We start from the raw sequence: 19,459 nt of genomic DNA, 5'->3' as shown, positions 1-19,459 counted from the left end.
CAAAAACTGAGTTGATCTGTTTGCTTAAACTCAGTTGAGAAGAAATGTCGTGTGAGAATTCTGTCAGTTTGTGTGAGAATTGTCAGTTGAGTTACAGTGCTGAATTTACGCTGGAAACCATGTTGCACACTATTTAGAAGGTTGCAATTTTCTAAGAAATGAATGACGTGCTTGTAGACAATGTGTTGAAGCATTTTACAAGAGTGGGACCTTAGCGAAATTGGTCTGTCGTTGCAGAGTATGCACTTGCCACCCAACTTATACAGAGGCAGAACTTTCGCTAGCTTCCACGGAGAGGGTACAATACTAGTAGATAATAATTTTTCAAAAATGACTGACCGTCCATGAAGAATAGCGCAATAAGAAGCAGTTGGGATGTTATCAGGGCTGGGAGATTTCTTGGGGTCTAATTCAAAGATGAAGTTCAGCATTGCCATTCGTTGGGCGTGTTGGTAAACTGAAAGCATATTTAGCGCCAGCAAACAAGGACGGGAGGGAGACGACATTGGAGCGCATTGTGGTGTCGTCTCCTTCCCATCCTTGTTTGCTGGCGCTAAGTATGCTTTCAGATGAAGTTCAGTTCACCTTCTGCTGAGATTGTGATATCAGAAACAGCAAGAAGAGGAAGTGTCCAACAAGGGTATTGTTTTACTGTCAGTAATGAATACGGAATGAAAATATGCATTAAAAGTTCATACTGGGTTGTTGCCAGCTTCATTATCTACCATAAAAGAAGATGAGAAGGACGGGGCAGGTATCATCAATGTATTGGTTCGGTATGACTCCAGTATAACACATGCACTAGCACAAAAGTTGCTAAATAGTCCCATTGACCCCTGTATCCCATAGGAATGCTACAAGTGCTTTAGTGGTACGCAGTTGAGATTCTAGGCATTACCATGGTTCGATTCCACCAAGAAAGAAATGCAATAGAACCTGAATCATACGAATTTTCTAGGGCTCTGGAAAATGTGCACATCATCTGAGATTTGTATGACCTGTAACAAACCACAATCACAGTATCAAAGTGAAGATAAAACATTCTTGCTTATTTATGGCAGTTCCTTTCAGTCGCAGAAGTCCTTGATGGCCTTCTGGACATTTCTTCTTTTGATGCTCTTGAGGAGACTTTAACGTATAAAACTTCACGTTCACGTCTTCTTCTGCCCTGCCGGTGTTAAAAAGCATGCTGCAGTGAGCACATCAAAGTGTCGGTTTTCCACCGGGTTGCGTGGGAGGCCAAGATTTTATATGCTGTTTTTGCAACTGTAAGCTATGGCTGCAGTGCACTGACTGTGATGGATCTCTCGGCTGTTCAGAAATTCATATCATCCACCGCAGCCAGAGAGAACGTCTGAGTCATCTTGAAACAGAATGCACGCAGTTAATGCATTATGGCTTAGACTGTTTTAAAACTCCTTAGAGGAGTGCAGAAAAAGTGATTTTTGAGACTGAATTGAATACGAATAGAGTGTTGCCAGAAGCCAATCAAAACTAATAGTTTCCAAATAATGAACGGCTGTTATCACAATTCATATAGAACGATGCTTGTATACAGGTATTCTTAAAGTCAGCAAGTTTCTGTCTTTACATAGCATGTTATGAAGCGTTGTTTATTAAAAGCACGAATGAAACGTTAAGAGCAAACACGTAGTTTCTTCGCATGCACAGGATTTTACAGAGAGCATGAATGGTCACTGTATAGCCTGTAAGGTATGGCTACATGAGTGATGTAGCCGCTATACAAGTTGTCATATTTTGTGTCTATACTATGCCTACTTAAGTTAAATATTTACCATACTGTTGCTTCAGTTTCATGTTTCACTGGGTGCAGTTGATGTTTTGAAATATTTAAAAAGTATTCGAAAAATATTTGCATTTACGACTAGCGACTATTTGATTTAAAGACCGAATTGAATAGGACGCCGTTCAATTCATTATTCAAACGTTTCAAATGTTCGCGCACCCTTACAACTCCTGTCAACTCCGCAAATTTGGATGAGCCATCACCATGTCACAGAGATTTGTCCGGATCCTCATGATCGACATTGTCTCGACAAGGTCTCGAAACCGCGTCTGCAGCGGGTGCCCAGAGCCACTAAAAAGGCACTGGACTCGAATCTTATCGATTTGAAAATAAAGTTTACGCTCTCATGATCGACATGCGAGCAGTGCTGAGCATCAAGTGACTGGCCCAGTGACAAATGCCCACGTACTCACCCGAAGCTCATGGATGCGTATCGTGCGGTCTGTCGAAGATGTGTACACGGTTCCATTGTTGATGGCGATGTAGCACGGAGGCTGCACGCACCCCTCGAAGCACCGGAACAGCAGACCGGTCGACGGGTCACGGACTGTGATGCTGCCGTCGAAGGTGATGGTGCAAAGAAGCTTCTGAGCTCCTTCCGTCGAAGTTGTGATGCGGCTCACAGAGGCATTGGAGCAGTAGAAGTTGTCTTGGAACTTCTGAGACTGTGGGAAAGAATGAGACAAACATTTTTGGCGTCTCAATATCTGCCTTCAGAGTTCTTCTGAAGTTTCTATGTTCCGTCTCTTTTCATCGTATTCAAAGCTAGACAAAACGCGTGCTCGGGGACGAGATATGGTAAGCAGTGGGTGTTGTAACAAAGCTATAAATTCAATAATTCAATCAAACAAAGATATAGCGAATTGTTAAATATATTGAGGTACCGTATTTATTCGAATCTAGGCAGACAGTTATTTCGAAAAATCATATACCGAACTCTAGGGTCGGCTCAGATTCGAGGATTTTAAAAACCGCGCCAGTTTGTAATTGAAAATGATAATTATGGTGCATAGCTAGCACCATCTAGAAAAGTCAGAATCGCAGCCGCTATTAGCCGCGCCAGTAGCCAACTGAAGTACACGAGCAACATCATCATTTTGATTTCTGTTGTATAGGCATGTGGTGCAGCGTTATCGTAACCACTATAGCACCGCTTTCAAACAAAAAGCTGTGCTAGGCCACAGAGGCATTGTCAAATGTTCAAGGTGGGTGGGGCTTCAGCATCGAAGAGAAAAATGTCCATCGTTGAAGGGGGCAATGGGAGGCAGCTTTTACGTGTTCTGCAACGAGTAGATGACAGCGATAAGGAAGATAAGCACGCGATAACAGAGAGGAGCTGTTCACCGAATTGCGCCGTGTTTCGACGCGTACAAGCCTTGCCGCAATGTCTGCGTATGTGTGGGCATGCGGATGCAAGCTTGCGCGCGTCTGGAAGCTTAAGAGGCTAGCAGCGATGATGACGTAGAGTGAGCTCGGCAGGTTCATATTAAATAAATGCTGGTATCATTTTGTGAACGCTGGTCTCCCTTTCTTGTTCGGCCTACATTTAAGTAAGTTTTTAAAAATGTTTTTTTTCCGGCTTCGGACATTTGGGGGTCGGCTTAGAATCGGGGCCAGCCTAAATTCGAGTAAATAGAAAGTCTAAAATTTGGTTGGCCAGACCTTATTTCTATAGGTGTTCCACTTCTATAGAGAAACTGAAAATGCAAGATGTGAGACAATATTGGCTACGGGGAAGCAAATATTCAGTCGCTCAGCAGCTCAAAAATATGTTCTAGTTGCAAAAATGTCAAATACTCTCGGAGAAAGAGCGAGCGAACTGAGACGGCACATTCTGTAGGTGCGTGCAAATTTCAGAAAATGGCTTGGCTTGGCTAGCCCCTCAGCCAGCAAGCCAACACACCAATACCGTGTGATCACATCGACTGCATGGTTGCACATTAGTGAAGGTGCAAAGTGCATGTGCAATATTTAGCATCGCTCATGCGCCTTGTATTGGAATAACCAGCTGCTGTCGAGCATCAAAATGACCATTTGCTGACTTTTTTTTCTTTTGTTTTGCTCAGAGCCAACCACAAAATTTCTTTCCCCACCGACATCAGCAGTTAGGCTTATAACAAATGACAGACCCGGCGAAGGTCTTCCTGTGTCTGTTGCGACTATGGTTCGGCTGTGTGTTCAGAGCTGCGCCTTTTTCGATTTACTCGGCGTGCAATTACCTTGAGGTTGAACACTGCAACGTGTCCTGTCTGCAGGCCAAGGTAGATTTTGCCCCAGGCGAGTGTCGTGCAGATGATGGGTGCCTCCGCGTTGAAGCTGTTGAGGTATTCTCCAGTCTGCGAGAGGAGCCTGGTATTGGCGGGGATACGCATTTCCCGCATGCACTGTTGATCACCCATATAGTATACCAACTACAACTTAAATGTGAGGAAAAAAGTTTTGGACCAGGAAAGAAGCAAGAGTAAATAATTTATGCACACACAACTTTTAAAAAAATGCTTCGTCATTGGAAAAAATATTTAAAACAATTAAGAACTCTGGTATTCAATAGAATACTACTGCTATTAAATCAAATCAAATCAAATCAAATCAAGAAGTATTTATTGAGTAACACAAACCTTGCATTAGCATATGTGCGGATTTTGCGGCAGATTTATCTATTCGTTACATGATGCAGTCTTGAAATGAAAAGAAGATAAATGAGAAGTTGATCACAACCAAAGGGTCATTAAAACACTGCAAGCAGGCTTTGCTGTAGTGCATAATGGCACAGGTGGATGCAATGGCAGCTAGGAGCTAGCTTAGAAAATTAATGCTACTATATCATTTTTTCCCCCATAGACCTAATGCATAAAATGACTTACCTTGAGCCATCGTTATAACCGATATAGTATCGTTATATGTGGTATTAGACAGTTTTAGTTTAGCGTACGCAATAAAATAGCAGGTCGTGACTGCTCATGCGCAGAACACTAAATGACCCATGGCGTATAGCATATGCACGCTATTTCTTAGATTTGGCCTTGGCATCTTTGCATGGTTTGCGGAGTTTGCGTGAAACATGGCGGCGGTCCCGGCTGCTCGCTTCGAACTGAATTTGGCCTTGCTTTTGTAAAATGCACTTCGTTCGTCGCAAATGACTGTGTAAATGGCTTTCGCTTAGTCTCAGGCCGCTTTGACGACAGAGTATTATGGATAATCCTGTGGTGTTTTCGAGATTGCTTCTCGTTTCGAACAAGTGGAAGCCTAACGAAAGAAACATTCAAGATGTCAGCGCCACCTATTGCTACAGTCGGGAGGTAGCTGCAATGATGGCATGTGGCCTCCGAGATCTGAAGATTTCGCAGGCCAACTAACATTCTAAAAAACGTACGTTGCCTAGCGTACGCTATACGCTATAGTATAGCGTACACTATAGTTACGTACGCTAAACTAAAACTGTCTATTGCTATAAGTGGACTGCACTGTATGTCACTCACTCTTCGCAATAACGTTGTCAGACATTGCGACAAAAGTTTCGTAGTGAGGAGTTAGGGATATTACGGACTTTGGACAAAACGGACGTCTTTTGTCGGATTATCAGGGTCCGTTATAACGAGTCGACTGTATAATGATATAATGGATATAACAAAGTAAATAAAGTTCCCCTTGAAACTTCCGTAGAGATTCATGTATTTAAAACTTCACTTTAACAAAGTGAAATTGTCCTGCTAGTAGATACAACAAACTAGATTTGTCTCCGAAACTAAATATGCCAAACCGTTGCGCACCATTACATCGCTTTCCGCAGAGTTCGGCACTCGTTTGCTGTGGCAGTTCAAAACTCCTGCAACTCCGTATTGAATATGTTGTCAAGCAACACTGGTCTCTTTCGCTGCCACATGTGGCTGCACGTCTGCGCATAAGCATCTGCTCACTGTCGCACTTCTCCACTTTCCCTTGCGCATGCCTGCCTGTGTGGCTGTGATGACCCTAATGTGGGGGCAAAGGTTCGTGCACTCAAATGTTTCAACGGTTCTCTTAGGCGGAGCCTCCGAGAAACCAATTGAGGACAAAGCCGTTCGTTTCGAACACACACACAAACGTTTAATGGAACTAAAGAAGGCTAAAAAATAAATAGAAGAAAATAGCAAACATAAAAGAAACACTCAAATACACATCAAGACACACATTTGGGGCTAGTATGGAGCTAAGTAGTGCACGAGTCCGGGCTTGCCATGACGGCAGGGATACATAGCAGTCTCAAAGCAGCGACGCTGCGACAAGCTGGTGAAAGGAGTGGCGCCGGTCTCACCAAAGGTCGTGGTCCAAGTTGGTTGACCGGGCGACCAGAGCTGGCCAGCTCTGTCTTGGAGAAGTAAACCCGGCGGCTTGGTGGCACGAGCAGACGGCGGCGGCGTTCTGGCCGGGCAGCTGGGTGTAGAGCTCGGGCCCGTAGCCCGACTGCTCTTGTCCTGCCCACGGGCACAGAAGCTCGAACGCCGGCCTCGGGCAGCAGGCGGCACGACAGATGGGGGCGGCGTTCTGGCCGGGCAGCTGGCGTAGAACTCGGGCCCGTAGCCCGACTGTTCTCGTCGTACCCACGAGCTCAGAAGCTCACCGGCCTTGAGGAGTTGGCGGCACGCTCGGGTAGACGGGTGACACACAGGAACAGGTTGGCAGGAGGCCCCGGTCGGGTGAAGTCCTGGTGGCTCGGGTCCGGAACCCGACGGCCCGTCTTCAATGCCCGCTCCGGTGGTTGACCACCTCCTGCCGTCGCTTCCTGGAACTCTCCTGGCGTCTCCTCTGCGTCTCCTCCTTCTGCCAACGCACCACGCTTTTTCTTCTCTCTGGCCGATTAGGCATTCTCCGATTGGCTGCCTGACGCCCCGTGGTCTTTCCTAATTGGTTTGCTTTTCTTCTTTTAGTTGTTTTTCTTGCGCCGCGCGATCACGTGCCGGACGCTCTTCGGCGTCGTCATTTTCTTCCTTCCAGCACGGAATCCGCCTCGGCGCGCGCACTCCTTTCGTCTGCTCCTGACCGTCCCGATCACCGCACCATGTCACGCACCACACATCACAGTGGCCAGGCAGGCATGGCCTCAAAGATCTCCCCAGTGCAATCTCTTGGGTCATGAGCAAGTCCCGCCATGCTGTGCAGCTACGCGCAGCGGTGCGAAAAATTCGGGAATTCACTTCTCTCTTTCTCTAAGATGTGCCGCGCCTGCAGCCGCAGCTGGGCCTGGCCTCAAAGACTCCGGGTGCAATCTCAGGAGTCATGCACATGCCATGTGGGCTAGCAGCTGGGCAGGGCCTCAGAGATTGCACTGACATTGGTGCAATCTCGGAGGCCAAGAGCCGGCCAAGCCAAGCCAAAGCGACTAAGTTCACTTGCTTCCTCAATCACACAGCACAGTGCTCGGTGTTCTGCCACGTGCTGCTTGACTGCGACGAGCCAAGTGGAAAGTGGGCACAAAAGACCATCACAATGGAACAGAAGACCTAAAGGCTGTCGCGTCTGGTGCTAAGTCGCGTGTTGCACACGCCGAAGATTCTTTTGTTCTTTTATTCAAAGTTCACCGCATGCACGGCCGTGTAGCGGTTCCACGGGCTGAAAAGCCGTCTTCATATTTCCAAGTTTATGATTGTGCCCCCCATTGGTCATATATTGTAGTAAACGGTAATGCTGGACATAATAAGTAATTTCGGCTGCCCCTTCAACTTCGTTATAATGAGATTCAACTGTATTAACCTCAGGAAGGCGTGACATGTAAGTTGCCTACCTCATAAAACTCACCTCAGGGTCGTAGGACCGAAGGATCCCGTCGAGCGAACCGGTGTACACCACTGCCGATGGGCTCTTCGCATTGTGCACCTCAATCGCATTCACTGTCTTGCTACTTCCCAGGTACTTGACACACTGGCTGGAATCCTTTTTTTTCCCCCCAGAGAAAACACAGAACTGTGGTTAAGCCTGGCAAAAACAGACAAGAGACGAGAAAATGTAAAACCTGGCACAATACTGCACATCGTTATGCAATGGCAGATAGCGAAAGTGATGGAATATCCGACTACGAGCTGCATTGACATACGAGGAAGCACAGGTGGTTCACAAGCCCTATTTTGGCCACACCAGTTCTACTTGCGACTTAAATGCGGCAAAAGCTGGTTGATTCAAGGTACCATGTGCACTTATGCCTTTAAAGTGCTGCTCAGTGAAAATACATTAGTTTGTGTTTCAGCAGTGCGACATTATTTTATGTTGCATTGCAAATACTCGCAAGCCCTTGATCGACCCAAAAAGTCTCAAAAATCACTAAGAGAGCTATAAGATAAAAATTGCCAATAAACTATAAAATAAAAGAAGAATACCATGCCATCTGCAGGCATGTATGTAACAAAAAAGGCATGTTCCTTCATAGCATAACAATTTTTAAGGCAAGTAAGCAATAAGTATGAAAGCTACAACCAACGGGTCATAATACAGCATGGCTACGTGTATTCGGGGCTAATACTGTATTTACTGACATAATGATCGCACTTTTTTTCCAAAAGAAATTGACGCAAGGGGTGCGATTATTACGCAAGGTAAATTTTCCGTGAAAAACAAATTTTTTTATCGCACGTTTGCTGCGGAATGAAACCAGGTCGACGAACAGGCGGCTGCTGCTGTAACAGGTCGCGTCATCAAAACAAAAATGCCGGCCAACGAACCAAGTCGAATGTGCCGAAGGCGATTTTTTTTTCTCGTGAGTACATCACGTGCATTGAAACAGTTTTGGTTGAATAAATAATATTGTTAATATCGGCAAGTATGCGGCAATAATGCAGCCATGTCCACTTTGAGGGGACAGAAATAGAGATGGGTGCGCTCAGCTGCCAGTGACAGAAACACATAGCGGGCATGCTGCGAGAACTGCGGCCATTTGTCTTCACTACAATCCCAATACAGCATGTTTCCGCTGAGGGTGAGCGAATATCTTAGCTGTGTTACAAGCACCGGCGTATGAATAGGGTACACTTCTAATGTATCAATGCAGGTGTGGCTACTGTAGTTGCTGCTCGCAATTTGTTACGTGCGCATGAGTGCAGACGAGAGGAATCAAAAGGCGCCTTTTTTTGTTGTTGCTGTTGACCACAACCATTATAAAGCCTACAAATAATAAAGCCAAGGCAAGTTTGGTTGTAGATTTTTTTTCTTCTTGGAAGTGCAGAAAGTAATGAAAGGAATGAAATGGGGCATCTGTTTAAGAATTTGCATGCAGACTGCTTGGGAAGTCTTGAACAGTCATTCGCGTAGCCTTCGACAGATCGTAAGCACAATCATCATCAGCTTGACTTGGCGCACAACATATCTCTGCGGCAAGAGCGGGGTGCGATCACTACGCAAGGGCGATCATTATGGAAGTAAATACGGTACCAAGCATCACCTTTCCTTAGCATAATAAAATGCGAGTTCATGTAATACAGCTTTCTGCTAGGAATTCTGTCAAGCCTACCCTCTCAGTCCCAAGACAAACCTAAATGAGTTCTTAACACACACTAGTCTGCAAATGACTTCAAATGCTGTCTCAAAGCAGCAAACAAATGGCATTACCTCTGCCATATGGCAAGCACTTTATGACTCAGGGTATCAGCTCACCAGGAGGTTGTGACGACGGGCAGAACAGTCATTGGAACAGGAGTAGACGTAATGCCCAAGAAGCTGTGAAGAAGAAGAAAAAAGCAAAAAAAAAAAAAAGAAAGCTAATGTTGCAGCTGTAAATAGTCTTTACACAACCAAATTAGAAATTGACTAGAGCTGTGAATAAGAAGATGCACATTCCAATTACTAGGTACTGCAAATGCCACGTTTACACGGCACAGTCAATAAACAAAAGAAAAAATAATCTGCAAAATTCAGAGATTCCTTCAGCTCTGAACTCGTATACTCAGCAGGCTCTTTCAGTGAACACTGCTCACCTTATCAAGAACTTCTTCGCAATGCACACAACGTCGTTTTTGTCTACAACAATGCTGTCCACCATGGCCTTGGAAATGCATGTGCAGATGCTGCTCTCAGAGAGTGTGCGGCGTACAGAACCCTATACAAATTCACAAGCCCCAAAGTGGTGTGATCGATAGCACAATGGCTCCCAATTGCACCATGCCATAGGGGCCTGATTTTCATTCCCAGTGGTGGCGATGGTGATTTTGTTTCTCTTGTCCACATGGCAAAGGTGAAGCCGAGGGGTCACGCAATGACGACAGGGGACTACGGTGTAACGGAAAGGACAGCTAGATAGAGCAAGCTCAGTTCTAGGCTTGTAGCTGTTTTCGCAGTAAAAATGCACGCAGCCGCACAAGTTGATGCCACAAAGCCATTCTCTTCCGCGCCCGACGCATTTCATTGGTTTATTGCAGCAAGCCCACAAGTTCCACACTCACTTGGCACACGATATAACACTATATCCTTTTTCCTTGCCCTCATAACACTAACATTTTTAAGCGCACATTAACCATATTCCACCAGGTAAAGAAATTTCAGGTCATCATGCATAGGTAAATGGACATCAACTGTATCGAGTTACAGGGTAGGCTAGTGGTCAGAATGCTACTGGAATAAGCACGGACAAACAAGCAACGAAGGCATCCAGGTGGCAGTTTTACCTTGAGCGCCACAACGGGCGAGTCATGCGCTGAAATTTCTTGGCAAGGAGGAATCTGATCCAGCTGCGACTCCTCTGTAAGGCAGTAACAAAATAAAAATAATTACGCAGACCCCAAGCACTGTGGGAATCGGTGTAGGCGAAGCTTTCTGTACTCTTTGGTTAGTCGGTGGCAATTGGCAGAGATGTTGACGATGAATGTTTAGGGTATTGAACGCTTGGTGCTATGCGGGAGGGGCGAGTTGATGCTGCCCATACTACGCGGACACACACCACTTGTGTGTGTGTGTGTGTGTGTGTGCATGTGTATGTTTAGGCAATGACAGTGCACATGGCAGAAGTGTTAAACATTATTTAAATTACTGAGATGTATGTGCCAAAACTGCAATATGACTATGAGGCACACTGTAGTTGGGGGCTCCAGATTAATTATGTGCACCCGGGGTTCTCTAACATACAATCATTATTTAAGATTTGAGCACAAATCAGATACCTCAAATAAGCTGCCCCTACCACTAGCTTACCAGCTAACGTTAATCACTGCAGGAAAGAAGATGACTATGCCAATTAAGGAAGCCATGCATCACACCTGATTTCGTCAGTCGGTGTTCTTGATTTGCAAACGAGGCTACCAATTAGATGGTTTAGATGAGCAAACGGAAGGCCTTGGGCAGATCTTAATACACACACTCACACAGACACGCGGAGAAATGGCTGGCTGTCTGCTCACCAATTTCCCCGTCTGCGTCTTGCTTAGCTGTCCTTGCTTTTTTCCTGCGATATCAAAACGGGACTCGTTTCAGTAATGGGCGTCTTATTAAAATACCTTGCCAGAGCATCATGTGCTCGCAACAAACAGAAGCTACAAAGATGTCAAATCAATACACTGCCCTTTGCAGTTAAAAGAAAAAGACAGAGGGACATACCTTCTGTATATGATAGTGTACAGTACTTCCGAGAATAGCATCTGGGAATAGTTATAAACCATAATAATTCAGCGCAGCCATAAAAAGTTCAGATCAGGGGCCACATCCACAAATAAAATTATTATGCTACAACCGCTTGTAGGAGTAGATGACAGCCAATCGTGATGCCAGGCACTTACAAACGAAAAGCTTCGTGAATTTGGCTCCAGCTGACCTTCTTTTAACCCCTTAGAGGGACAGACAACTGCTCGGAACATGAATCGAGATAACCCCTCTGATGGGATGATCCCTTATAGTAGCGGCTAAAACGAGCCATGTTTTTCTCATTAAACATGGGTTTATATTTTTAACTCGTCACTAAAAGTCGCGAAAAATGAACTGTGGCGCCCCCACACGGCAATAACATGAAGCTGCATAAGAGGTAGACCCCGTGACCTATTAGCGTAAGCGGTTGCTGGTCTTTTTATTAGTAATGAAATGGAGTATATTTTTATTATTATAAGTTTTTCCTGACTTACAGTGTGCCGATAAGGCTTTGTTTGTAGTGAGCAGAAAAGTGACGCTGCTTTCACCTTTGTTTTTGATGAGCTGGCTTGGCTCGTCTATCGACAGAACAACGACGACGGGGGCCAGCCAGCCATGACGCACCATATTTACACAATTGTAAATCAACTCGAATGTAAGCCGACCCCCCCACATTGCGTGCGACAGGGGAAAAAAGAAAAGAAGAGCATACCCGCAGGTGCATCAAATAACGAAAATTTATTAGTAACTGGCATGGTCACTGGGCTACTCGCCCTCACTTGTGCCATTGTCCTCACTAGTGCTGCCATCGTCATTACCGTCAGGGAGGCTCTTTTGACATGTCCGGTAGACGTAAGTTCGCGGTCTTCTGCTTCCAGCCACTCGTACTCACGGAGGAGCAGGTCCTTAAAAGGTGAAGATCCCGGCTTGTCTCATGAGCATGTCACACGTCCCTGGCAGAGACCGATCACACATTTTGGCGACATACGCCGCAAGCTTGGCCTCCAGCTCCGGAAAGCGTCCCGACTGCAGCCCAAGGAAACCTCTTTGTTTGCCATCACAGATGAAAATTTCGCTTCGCTGCAGTCACCACTCTCGCACTACCCATTAAGAAACGCCAAACTTGCGGCCTACTGCGCATTTATTTGTTTCTTCAGCGAAAAAGATGGCAGCCCTCTTGAACGCTGGTGTGAACAAGTGCTGAATGTTCAGTGGACTCAGAACACCCATGACGACTGAACTGAGGAAGCACAGAAGTAGTACATGGCCGGCAGTCAAATTGAACGCATGAAACTAAAGAGCTACAGGGAAAGAGAAACATGCGAGCGGTGTCTGCTCTTCCATGAACTATCAATACTCCCCGCAAGCGCCGCTGTTCTGAGGGTACTGCCGCGAATGGGAACACCGGCACTTCCATGAGCTATCGACAACCCCCAATGAGTGTTGTGCCCACTGTAAAACTAAAAAATGTTAGAAAACCCTTCCGAAAAGCGAACAAACGCGCGAGATAGCGAAAAGCTACAGGTAGGGCTGTAGAGTAAACATAAAATTGTAACTACGTTGTAGCTCCCCTGGTACCCTGTGGGTCTCGCTTTTTTTGCGGTGCCATGTTTTAGTTTCGATTGTAAGTTGACCCCTCCACTTCAGATTTTCAAATAGAAAAAAAGAAAGGTAGACTTAGAATTGTGTAAGTACAGTAGACGTGCACTTGGGAAAAAATGCGAACTTATTGCAGCAGCTTTTTATCTTCAAAAGTGTTTGAAAAGGTCATAACGCAGATGGTTAACCACATTTACACTCACTCCTGTGAAAGCAGAACAATAGGCAGCTTTACACAATTTGCGAAGCAAGTTATCGACATCGCTTTCATTTCTCAGCATTGCTGGAGGAGGGACTCTTACTTTTTTAGAAGCTGCTCAGATCGAAAAATTCTGCTTACTAAATATCCATGTGCTTCTGGAAGTAATCGCTGCAGACGTAAACACAGGGTGTCTACCAAGTTGACATTTCCAAATTCCCTGAGTTTTTCAGGTTTCCCCTGAGTGCCTTTGCAAAATTCCCTGAGTGATGCAGACCTATGTTTTATGTCAAGACGGGCTGAAACCATATCACCCGATATGGAGTAAGCATATGAGAAAAAATTTAAAAAATGACTTAATCCAATTTGAATACTAAGGAGTAGTGTTTGTTATTCAAAAAGAGAATAGAAGGGAGGGGTTAGTAAAATTCACAGCAAATAATATGTCTTAGAAAAAAATTGCACATGGAGTCGGACATTCTTAAATACCAATAAAGAGGAGATGTATACAGAAGCAAATATTTTCGAATATAAGCCATTTCTATCAACTGATAGCAAGCTCAGTGGTATGAGGCCCGAACTTTGTAACAATTGAGATTCTCTCTCAAGAGCTCGTAAGTCAACCTCAACTGTCCTGACATACTCTCAGCCCACGCACGACACCTCAGTGTTGTGTTTCACTGCCTTAAAGAGTTTATTTTGGCTTGGATGAGGGACACCTGCATCGCGGCATCAGCCAAGTCTTTGTTTTTTGAGCTCAAGCTCCAAAACGGCGGCAGTACGCTTCCTCTTCCGTTCATGCCTCAATGCGTTGTTCCTTTCTGTTCTTGTGCTCCTTCCGCCACTCGTTCGCCCAACAGACCATTTGAAGCATCTTCTTGGTCAATTGCACAGTCCACATCCGAATTTTGGAACTCCTCAGGGGCCGCGAAAACGCCCGAAAAATTGGCCAGATGGAAAAATATAAATACATGCCATTTACTGCCCTTAAGGGCTCACACCGCCACAGGCACATTCGAAAATGCTCTGAAGGCCTGTCGGTACACGTATTAGGCATATCGGTGTTCGTGCTCTGACAGGAAATACCGGGTGCGTGCGTGTATAACTAAGGGATACATACTGTGTCCCGTGGCAATAGCCCCTTCCCACGCTTGTTATGCTTCACTGCAATACTTTTGCGTATGTTTCACCAAGTAACATATCTGTAAGGAGGCGAAGCTGACTTTCAGGAACTGACATTATGCAACGCACTGTGCTTTCCAAGCTTCTAAGCCAATCGCGAGGACCGCAAAGGTGGAGTCCGTGCCATTGCTGACAGCAGCGAATTATTTCTATAAAAAACACGGCACCCAATGGCAAGAAGCTTCATAGTGAACGTCGAAGCAGCTAGGCCTAGTGTTGCCGCTGTCGTGGTTACGGCTGCCAGCGGATCTGCATGCGAGCGCCGATTTGAGGCGGCGAGGTAATCAAAATGGCAGCAGTGGTGGCGTTAATGCCGTTTCGGACCTGCGGTCAGGGCAAAACATCCAGAAAATCTGACGACTAAGAGTTCTTGCGTTTGAAATTTCAGACGTTCTGATACAAATTGACTCTGTGGGGCACGTGGTGGTGCCGCGAAGCCGTCCAAATTATCGGGAATCCGGAAAGTCGGCCATTGACTGTACACTGGCAACACCTCCGGCCGACGACAGGACGTCAAAGACGAATCATTACGACTCCTGTCTGTTACTCCAGTCAGCATTACCGTGACTTTTGACCCTTTCAATAAAATTACAGCTAATTTTCCCTGATAGAGGCACGAATTCCCTGAGTTTTCCCTGAGTTTTTCCAGACTACTCAAAATCCCTGAGAATTCCCAGTTTTCCCGGTTGGTAGACACCCTAGACAAGTTTTCTGAAAAGCAGCCTTCGAGCTAGGGCATTTGTCAACTTTGTTGAGGGTTACCCTTGGGAGTCTTAGAATTTGGTCAGTTTTCGCTGCTCAAAACAGCAGTGAACTCCTGCTCAATTCCCCACACAGTTGACATCTCTTGCATTTTTCTTTGTAGGTTGCTTAGCCAGAGTAGCCATATGCAAATAAAGATATGTTCTGTTCCCTGCTTACTTATACTTCGTTGAAGATACTTATACATACAGGAAGAATGAACGAACACATGTACATGAAGTGAAGTCCTCTATAGGCACCCGACAAAAATGCTTATCTAGGTGTTGTAGTCAACGAGTTTAAAAGTATATACCATCAAGTCAGGTAAAACCATTGCTAAGAATGAAACAGGCCACCGACTTTAGTCAAGACAAAATAATGTTTCGAGATCTGTGTGGACCTCATGCTCACAATGGAAAGCTGGCTATGAAGAATGCCCTTAAATAGTCTTAAGCGCACACAAAGCAAAATTTTGAAGTTCACGTGGTTGACGGTTCCAGATGACCTGTTCATTGTGTTTCTAGTGCTTTGAATGATTAAAGGTTCAAGACAGAGTCTTGTTGTCATGTTCTTCTGAGCGGCTGTAATACATGCATTTTTCGAGTTTACCTAGAGACCCGACCGGTCTAATGGGCATGCTATGTGACCCGTCATATGGCCATGCTTTGTGCTTATGTCAGTGACCTGCTTCATTCGTAACAGCTAGGCGCTTTAGCATTTGTGTACCTTGTCGTGGTTGGCTCCCCATCCTTTGCTGTTCTCCGTTTTGCCGTGGGCCTTCTTGACGATGGTCCCCCGCTCACTTCAGGTGACATCGTTGGCATCGATGAGCCACCCAAAGCTATCGATGTGGCCAAGTTGTTGATGTCGATGTCTGCCCCAAACTGCTGTAGGTGTGGCAGCAGGAGCTGGGCCATCTCCCTAGCGGTGGGAGCAGATGCTTGGGGAAATGACCCTCCCGCCTGCAATGCATGTACAGTTAAACCTTGATTTAACAAACCTCAATGTAACAAAGTTTTCAATACAACGAAGTATGTATTTAACTTTCAAATTTAAGAGGAGGGCAAGCTGGTGCATGTCCCTATTTCTAAGGGTGCATGGCTGCCAGGGTGGCTGAGCTGAAATGGTGTGGCATCATGTGCTGTCTTCCCGTACATTTAGTTTTGTTTTAGTGCTGGAGGTTGCACTATCTTGAGTTTTGGAGACACGTTGAAGCGAGAGGCTGACGAAGCATTCGCTCACCTCTGGTGGCGCTTTTCGTGGTAGAGTCATCCCACCGCCGGCAACACTATCAGCTGCGGGTTCAGAGTGGACAGAAAACCGTGGATGGCTTCACTTCGATATTGTCGACACAGCATGAAACCGCATCTTTTGTCGCAGACTCCCAAATTCAACAAAATGAATTTTTTTCCCATTCAAGTTTGCCTTTTCCGATTGCATGGTAATTCGGGAAAATTTTGAGGCCCCTTTCGTATAGGAAAACTTCACCAGCGACTGCTCTTATTTGCATAAAACATTGAATTTCAATACATGTACAACAAAGCAAATTGCCAATTTTACTGACTTTGTTATATATTTAAACCTCAATATAGTGAAGCAGGTAAAATAGGCAATTTGCTTAGTTATAGCGAAATTTCGTAGCATTGAAATTCGACCTTTTATGCAAATAAGCAGTCGCCGATCGATTTTTCTTACACGGAATGGTGCCGCCGAATTTTCCGAATTATTGAGCAATCGAAAAAAAGCTAATTTGAATGAGAAAACAATTCACTTTGATAAATTTGGGAGTCGGCAATGAATTATACGGTCTCATGCCACGTCGATGATATCTTAACATAGGCCGTACGAATTAAGCGAAGCCAGCCACGCTTTCGCGTGCACTATGCCCCCCGCGGCTGATCGCGTTGTCCCCAATGGGACGATGCTATCATGAAAAGCGCCGGCAGAGGGGAGCGAATACTTCGCCTGCCTCTCGCTCCAATGGGTCACTAAAATTTGAATAATAAATGTGTGGGCAGACAGCTTACACAATGCCGCGCCGTCTCGACACTCCCACCCTTTGCACATGCGGCAGATTACGTCTAAAGCAGGGTATGCAGCTGCGTATACACTCAGCTGAGCTTAGGGCAATGCGCGGTTGAGATGCGCAACAGAAATCGTGAAGTGCACCAACTTATCCCCCCCCTCTCCGCCCCGCCCCTCGGGTACGCTTGTTCGCATTATTGCGAGCTCGTTCCCCTCCCCCTCTTTCCCTTTGTTCGCACGGGGAGGCGTCACTCGTGCGTGAAGCCAGCATCTTGATTTCTCACTCTAGCACACTTTCACTCACACCCAAAGCACAAAGTGCGCGGGGCACGATAAGATCTTATCACACTCAGACTTTACATGGAACATGCTGCGGCCTCCCTTAGGCAGTTGCTCTTGTCGCACCGCGTGCGATTTGAGAGGTGCGTTTGCAAGCAGCCGCTTGTAGTTCAATCATTTTACCATCTGCGTCTGCGGAAGTTTCCATTCATTGTCATGGCATTCCTTTGCTGCGGAAGTGAAATTTCGTTATATTGAAATCGCATACAAACACACTTCATTATATTGAGGTTCTAATTGCATGGTGTCCTACGGACAAGAGGTTATGAAAAGTTAAATACTTCGCTATACCGAGAATTTACAGCTACGGCATAAGATAAGTAGCAGTAGAACCTCATTCATACGTCTTGGATAAAAAAAAAGAAGTTAGAGAAAACATACTAATCAAGAGAACGTTCGGTTTGAACTACTAAAGAATGTGGCAGACTTAACTGTTGATGATATCTACGTAATGAGAAGAGTTGTGCTAATCATTACAGCATGAGATGCCGACCCGTGCTGAGCTGGTGGTGTCAAAGCAGCCCGAGAAGCGCATTCTTGTTTTTGCGGCTTCCACAAGCTTATGCTTGTGCACTTCAAGTTCGGACTGGGTCAGAGGCTTTTTTGGGCGGGTAATTTTGGCAGGAGGTTTAGCTGCGCTCACTCTGTGAGAATTGTTGCGGCATGATACGAACGCTGCAATGCACTCTGTTTTGCTGTTGCGTAGCGGTAGTGTTTCAAGACGGGAAACCAAAACGACATCGAGCTGGTGGAGGACGCGTGAATACGATGCCATGAGAGCGAAACATGACGCTCACTTCGTGCCACCTGTAGCAGGGAAAGATGGAACGGGACGGCGGTGCATTTGGGCGATCACCTAAATAAGGCGTGCAGTGGACACTTCCAACGGTACTAGCTCACACATACTGTGAAATAGTTAGATAGATGAAGATGCTTATTCCAATATGGTTGGTGGTCATAGCTGTGAATGCGACATGCGATAACCCGCAAGGAAATTTACTGGCACCGGGAAAAGTGAGGGCATGCTGGCATTTCCATGTGATACGGGCGAGCGAGTACTGCAGGGAAGCTGCTGCTCTCAATCGGGCATGCCTCGTGCCTTCTCTTGTTCACATGGGATCTAGTGGTCGGAAAGCATATCATACAGTAGCAGTTTGACTATGCAGTAAATGTTGATGCGGAAAGATATCGTATTCTGGGAATGTATTAACTGGCAACGGTATTGGGTCAATTTTCATGTTCGCAATGACGAACAATGGCGCCGTGAAATTGTACGAAATGGGAGTGAATCAATGGGGTTCTACTGTATATTAATGGCCATGTTAGTAATCCATACTGAATAGAGCAGCACGAACAAAGGATGAGGAAGGCCACGAGGTTGTTTTCCCTTCTCCTGCCTCACCGTCTGCTTCGACTGTTCTATTCAGTAAGAGCTGCCCATTACAGTGTTCCTTTTAACAGCAGACCACACTGTACATATATGTGCTACGCGTGGACTTTGTGAAATCAAAACTGTGAAACAAAATTACTGTGCTAAATTGGAGAAATAAACACGGGCTCTTCAATGGAATCAAGATTGGGGGATCCAGGAAATTCACTGCATCAGAGACTGTGCTAAATTGATGCCTTTGCAACTACGGTTACAAATAAAAAGCAGTGTGCTTCCTCAAGATGCTGACTGCAAACACCACACGCACACACGCGCAAGAAAAAATGGACAAGAGGAACGCTCATGTAAACTAACGGAGCGTGCAAATTGAGCCAAGTGCATACGTACCTGTCCAACGGTGACTGGAGAAGCGCCACCTGGTGGGACCTGCGGGGCGCCGAACATCACGTCGGTGCCGCTGGTGCCAAATGAGGAAAGCATCTCCACAGCTGTGGGACTCTGAGCTGGCAGCGTGAAGTGCAGCAAGGGTGGATTGTCACCTGGCAGCGCTGACGCAGCCCCTGTCACATAAAAGTGATTTAAATAATGTCCAGGTCATTTT

General features: G+C 45.7%; 1 protein-coding gene across 7 annotated transcripts in view; it reads right to left on the bottom strand.

Moving 5' to 3' along the window:
• The window catches only part of LOC142587742 (uncharacterized), an 80,817-nt gene that overhangs the window by 14,061 nt on the left and 47,297 nt on the right, over window positions 1–19,459 (bottom strand). For all 7 annotated transcript variants that reach the window (XM_075698951.1, XM_075698950.1, XM_075698952.1 and 4 more), the window contains 8 exons: window positions 19,246–19,418; window positions 15,831–16,066; window positions 11,164–11,207; window positions 10,435–10,508; window positions 9,428–9,490; window positions 7,583–7,717; window positions 4,027–4,143; window positions 2,221–2,472 (listed from right to left, as the gene is read on the bottom strand). In XM_075698951.1, the coding sequence (XP_075555066.1) occupies window positions 2,221–2,472; window positions 4,027–4,143; window positions 7,583–7,717; window positions 9,428–9,490; window positions 10,435–10,508; window positions 11,164–11,207; window positions 15,831–16,066; window positions 19,246–19,418 (1,094 nt within the window). The remainder of the gene's footprint in view (window positions 1–2,220; window positions 2,473–4,026; window positions 4,144–7,582; window positions 7,718–9,427; window positions 9,491–10,434; window positions 10,509–11,163; window positions 11,208–15,830; window positions 16,067–19,245; window positions 19,419–19,459) is intronic.

This window comes from Dermacentor variabilis, chromosome 7 (genome assembly GCF_050947875.1).
Source record: "Dermacentor variabilis isolate Ectoservices chromosome 7, ASM5094787v1, whole genome shotgun sequence".
Lineage (NCBI taxonomy): Eukaryota > Metazoa > Arthropoda > Arachnida > Ixodida > Ixodidae > Dermacentor > Dermacentor variabilis.
Note: the sequence above shows the minus strand (reverse complement) of the source record. Positions and strands in the feature narration are given on the sequence as shown.